This window comes from Lactuca virosa, chromosome 1 (genome assembly GCF_052849685.1).
Source record: "Lactuca virosa cultivar CGN04683 chromosome 1, Lactuca_virosa_CGN04683_v6, whole genome shotgun sequence".
Taxonomy (NCBI): domain Eukaryota; kingdom Viridiplantae; phylum Streptophyta; class Magnoliopsida; order Asterales; family Asteraceae; genus Lactuca; species Lactuca virosa.
Window position 1 is genome coordinate 43832184 of NC_136426.1, and position 5752 is coordinate 43837935.

General features: G+C 34.5%; 1 protein-coding gene across 2 annotated transcripts; it reads right to left on the reverse strand.

Moving 5' to 3' along the window:
* Positions 1 to 1112: 1112 nt before the first annotated feature.
* Positions 1113 to 5419, reverse strand: LOC145116558 (RNA-binding (RRM/RBD/RNP motifs) family protein). Of its 2 annotated transcripts, none has more exons than XM_079052918.1 (6): positions 4928 to 5419; positions 4580 to 4715; positions 3591 to 3771; positions 2808 to 2844; positions 2441 to 2726; positions 1113 to 2310 (listed from the first exon to the last, which is right to left on the reverse strand). In XM_079052918.1, the coding sequence occupies exons 1-6, from the start codon at positions 5135 to 5137 to the stop codon at positions 2270 to 2272; spliced, it is 891 nt and encodes a 296-aa protein (XP_078909044.1). In that variant the 5' UTR covers positions 5138 to 5419; the 3' UTR covers positions 1113 to 2269. The 2 variants fall into 2 exon arrangements, with proteins under 2 accessions (XP_078909044.1, XP_078909089.1); XM_079052963.1 differs by having other exon boundaries at positions 1113 to 2330; positions 4928 to 5418.
* Between the last annotated feature and the right edge of the window lie 333 nt (positions 5420 to 5752).

Genomic DNA, 5752 nt, shown 5'->3' on the forward strand with positions numbered 1-5752 from the left:
TGGTCTTTCTTTGAAAGAACACAATTATATTAAGATTCAACTAATTATAGCTGTATTTTCCCTATAATACAAAAATTATCGACATTAATGATATTTGGTTCTTTTAAATACCACCATCATTACTAATCTTTAACTTTTTGTTTAAAAAAGCCATCATCGTTGATGTATTTGAATATAAAAATGTATATGCATTTATGTTTTTCCCGTATTCTTTTCCAATTTTGTTGCTTATTATTTATCATTTCATGGAATGTATATATATATATATAACGTGAAAAATATTGTGATATGCTTATGCATGCATCATGATCGATGGACACGTCTATATATATTAATCCAAATATTCTTTTCATCCCAAAAGAGAAATTCGACTTTCATTTTAAATTTCTAAAAACCGGACTACTAACGTTCAAGTTTTTTATTTAGATTCCTTTTGCTTTTTCTGTTTTGAAGATCTTCGTGACTTGATGTTATATTCATATTTTTCCCCCTTTTTTAGCAACCAAAATATTTAGCACATATACTTAAATGGGATGCAACACTCATGAAGACTTAATTGGCGTAGCGTAGGCTTGAACTCGCATACATATCTCCCAAAAAAAAACTCATATATATCTCACTCTATTTCATATATACAATATCGTCTGTTTTAAAACGCCTCAAAAATGCAATATTTAACTTTTTTATAAGATTTTAAACCATATCTATCAAATTTTCTAATAACAATAATTACATTTTTGTGAAACTAATTGTTAACTGTTTACAAGTTTCGTAATTTTATCTTACTTGAAAACCTTTTAAGTTTTTAATTGTTGATCAAAAAGTGTATTAAAGCATGTAGGAAATAAACGTTGCATGTTCTTAGACGAGATGAATTGAATATGTTTTTTTTTTTTTTTTGAGAAAATAAAAATAGTTGTAATCAATTAATTTGAAAATAATCCATCTAACACTACAAACCCAACAATTGGACTTACCAATACGTAAATCGGTTTGTGAAACATGGTCATTTTTTCAAATTTGAAAAATGGAGTCGCATGATAGGGGATTATTTAGCAAGGTAATTAAAGAATATCAAAGCATGCAATACGTCTTCTAAAGGAAAATAAAAATTGGTTAAGTAGAGGCTCATCTCAATCACCATTGATTAAGAATGAGTGTTGTAATTAAGCAACATTAATTAATTCCTAGTTACAATCCCATGTTCAAACCTTCGATCATGATTACATATTATAAAAGAGTACTAAGTTTCATCTCAAAGTAAATTACTTGAGACTTGAGAGCCACATAGGAGAGGGGGGAGATGGGAAGGGAAGGAAAGGGAAAAGTTGACCTGAGTCCTAACCATGGTTGATGTGTTAGAGATCGTAAACCAAGAGATTGAAAATATCTCTCAAGGCTTACTTTCCAAATGCATTTGAACTCCATTTCCATTAACGAAGCCCATGATACCTACCTAAAAAAGTCGGTAAAAACCCTAAATGCACTACAACTACACCTTAATGTTATTTAGTAACATGGCTAAACAATCCCATTGTTTAGCCAAAGTGAATTTACAAAGAAATTTTAAAAAAGAAACATGATCACCCCTTCTTACCATAAGAAGGGATGATCCGTTGTTTTCCGAGAAAGAAATTTTTTTAGAAATAGTTTTAACAAAAACATGCTAGCCAAGTTTTTAAAAATCTAAGACTAGGGTTCAAGTTAAGAAAAACAAAAACTTAAGGCACGTTCCAATGCCTCATGATTAATTAAACTAATGTATATATTTATATATAAAAATAGACATCATTCATCAAAATTTGAAACTTGAAGCATTTACAAACTCTCTTAATTCAAGAGAAATGAGTTGATTTTATGATGTCTTAGTTTTTTTTTTTTTTTTTTTTGACCTTTTCCCATAGGCCAAGAATTTATATAAAAATTTCCCCAACTTATGAACTTTTTTCCGTAGCCATAAGTTGGTGAGATGCACATGCATATGCTTTTTGGGGTGTCCTTCTCTTGTAGGGGACCCTGCCCTTTAAAGAGAAGATAGAAAAATGTCCTCCAAATTTGGATGGATAACCCCTATGGGGGGCTTGTTTCCATACCTTGGATAACCTTGACTTACAAGGCTTCCATGAAAGAGAGACAAAGAAAGAGATAACCATGGTTGGGCCAAAGGTCGGGTGGGGTTTTTTTTTTCAGAATGGAAAAGATTCTGAGAATGGAAAGAGAACTATGCATGCATGCAGGCTCGGTTTCATCAACGTAGTTCTTGAATCTCTTAATGATGAGCAGCAGGCGATTGTAGAACCATGTTTACGCCTGTGGTACAGCAAAACAAACTGTCAAAAATGTTAGTAACAAATCATTAGAATCGATTAATTTGTCGTTAGTGTGATTAGAAATGAAAGAAACGTTATTATAAAATCTATATATTTAATGCAAATTAAACCTGCAGGTTGCAATGGTGGAGTAGCTGCTAGGGAGATCGGAGTGCCATACTGTTGTGGGTATCCTCCTGAAGAATTCACGGCAGAATACTGATAAAGATGATGAGGGTACACACCATAGCTTTGACCAGTTGCGTAGTTTCCATGACCACCTTCCGCCATGTTCAGGTAGGGGTAGAAGGCGGCGGCTGCGGCGGCAGCTCCGGCAGCTGTTATCATACCACCACCGGCATTTGCTCCATAATATGGATACTGACCATTTGTGCCTCCATAAACATTATAGTAACTCTGAATTAATACAAGAAACCAGTCAAGTTTTAAAAACCAAATTCAAACGTTAAAAAAAAACAACGTAATTTGAAAACATACCGTTGGATATGTGTAATCTGGAGAATATGGAGAGTATCTGAAGATCCAAGAATAAGGAAAATTAGAAAAATGAAAACCTAACGTATAGTGGAAGTTACAACACGACTATAAGTTTATGCATGGGATGCATGAACGAATATTTTAAAGAAAAAAAAATCAAATGAAAGAACAGAATACAATCATCCATACACATAGTACATGGCATATGCCTGCTGAAATGGATTAAAAAAAGAACGAAAGTCCCAAAATTATCTTTTAAAGTCGTAATGGAAGTACTGTAATGTACAGTACTGCTCATGTGCGGTTTGCAGGTTAGTTTGACTAGGGTCAGAGAGAGAGTGTATGTGAGAGAGAGTGTGTGTGAGAGAGAGAATATATATAGAGAGAGAAAGAATGGGATTGCAATCATGATGGCTAGGCATGTGGATGATAGAGCACAGCAAAGCACGCCTGGATACAGAAGGGCCAATTTACAGAAGAAACCTTCAAATATTGTTTAATTATTTCTCTGTGCCCACATGCTTCAACTAAAATATTTATTCTAACAACCTTTTATATATGTATATGTACGCATGTATATGTCTATATATACACACTAACCCATAAAGATTAATTAGTAGCAGGGAATGTGATACTTGGTGGCTACATTCCATGCATAATGCATATATACTTATAGAGATATGTCTATGTATGTATCGAGAGAGAGAGAGAGAGAGAGAGAGAGAGAGAGAGAGAGAGAGAGAGAGAGAGAGAGAGAGAGAGAGAGAGAGAGAGAGAGTATACCCATAAAGATTAGTAGCAGGGAAAGGTATGCCTTGGTGGATGGCATAATGAGGGAAGGCTGTAGCAGAAGGGAAGGCTGTCGTCCCCATTCCAGCTGCACCACCAGCTTGATGATGGTTATGATTATGATGATGATACCCTCCTCCATAACCACCCATGACCCTAATGGTCCTTCCTCCACCTACATTAATTTATGCATACGTATTTATTACTACAACTATACACACATATTATATGTACATGCTTTTAAGCCATGATAGTGATGTATACAAAAATATATATGCATATGTATGCTAAACTGTTGTACTTTAATTGATCCCAAGTAAATTGATGACTTGCAAGCAAACAGATTGTACTATAGAAATCGTACGAATTACATGATTTTTTCGTTGGAGATAGGTGTATTAAGTTTACTGAAATAACCCTAATGTTATAAGATATGAAAAAAAGAAAATGTGAGTACCACCAAGTTGAGCTAGCTGTATATGACCTGTCTTCTTTTTTTTTTTTTTCTGAAGAAAAACATATATATACATATATCATGTATGCATGTTTTGTGGTTGTGGTTGTAATTAAAGCATTACACTGATATATTTCTTTATAAAAGTGGAAACCCTACCTCACTCGATAATATTCATTGATTCTCTTTAATAAAAAAAAAACACATTTTTTTTTCTTAATCGTGTTTTTGCAATGGATATTCATCTTCCAGCTCCACTTCTTAATCCGAACCCATGACCATGAGATATTATCTATCTTTATAGATTAACAATAGGCTGCCCAATGTATAGTTGCGTATATATACATGATCATGTCTACGAACAATTCGTTTTCTTAAAAGATTCCAAATGCTAATCATAATTAACGAACCTAAAGTCGTAAAAGATTTGTAGTTTTATAAATTCAAGAATACCAACATGAAATAATACTTTCTATGAACAAATTAAACCCGGCCGTTATTGTAATTAATTAAGAGAATTGATACATACCGAGTTTGTTAGGGGTTGAGGGTTTCGATCTTTGAACACCCAAAGAAGCAAGATTGCAGTTGGCCCTCCTGCCGTCAATCACCGGAGCTGCATCAACACAAGCCCTCATCGCCGCATCGGCTTCCCGGAAAGTCACCTGCATTTTTGGTCGGAATTTGGTGTCAAATAGTGGCATATAGAACAAAACCCACATGATAGCCTAACTTTGTGTCTTCGTTTGATTACAATTATTTTCCAAGAATTTAATATACAGAAAACCCTTAACCAACAACCCATGTTCTACAGGATCTAGATGCAAATATGCTTAAAAAAGAAAGTAAGAAGAAGAAGAAGAAGAAGGGATCATACAAAGCCATAGCCTTTAGATCTGCCAGTGGTCTTATCAGTGATGACAACAGCTTCCAAGATCTCACCAAACTGCTCAAAGTACGTTTTCATGGTATCTTTCTGGGTTTCCCAAGCCAACCCACCAACAAACACTTTTGTGTAAGTCGTATCACCAAACTGTCCGGCCGTGTAATTAGTAGGTGTCGCCGCCGCAGCCGCCGCCGGAGTCATCTTTCTTTTCTCTTGTTTTCTTGGATCTTCTTTAGGTGAAATTGGGGTTTGCTATAAGGGAAGTGGTGAAGAGTAGCTAGATAGGGTTTAATTGAAAAGAAGAAAACAAAGGGGGAAAGAAAGTGATGGTGTTGATGATCAAGCAGACAATTGGGTCAGAGATCCAGCTATTAAACTGCGAGGGAAAAATAAAGCAAAATGGGAAACAAAGAAATAAGAAATGGTGGGAGAGATGGAGGGAGAAGAAGAGAGAAAAGCAAAAGGTGGAAAGAGGAAAGGGCCTATCATAATACGGACATCAATTATATACACCACCAGTGACACCCCACCATCTCTACCACCTTCTAACCCTGCGATTGCAGTACACTTTCTTGGTCAAACCTTCATAGAGCATCAAAATATGCTCAAGATCTATGTAAATAAACAACGTTAAATCATTCAAAGTTTTAAACAGCTCATGTTCTTGTAAAAATGTTAAAAACATTTTCATTTATAATCTTTTTGTTATTTAATGTAACCATGAAATAAAATGACGATATCCTCTTTTGTTTGATTGTAGAGATAATGATTTAAAATGGTAATGTACTTTTCGATTTCTATATATTAGGTCATTGA

Coding starts and splice junctions, on each gene's coding strand:
- LOC145116558 (XM_079052918.1), bottom strand. CDS start 5,137: ATGACTCCGGCGGCGGCTGCGGCGGCGACACCTACTAATTACACGGCC. Junction 2,727..2,807: donor CAGATTACACATATCCAACG/GTATGTTTTCAA, acceptor GTATTAATTCAG/AGTTACTATAATGTTTATGG. Junction 2,311..2,440: donor TCCACCATTGCAACCTGCAG/GTTTAATTTGCA, acceptor GCTGTACCACAG/GCGTAAACATGGTTCTACAA.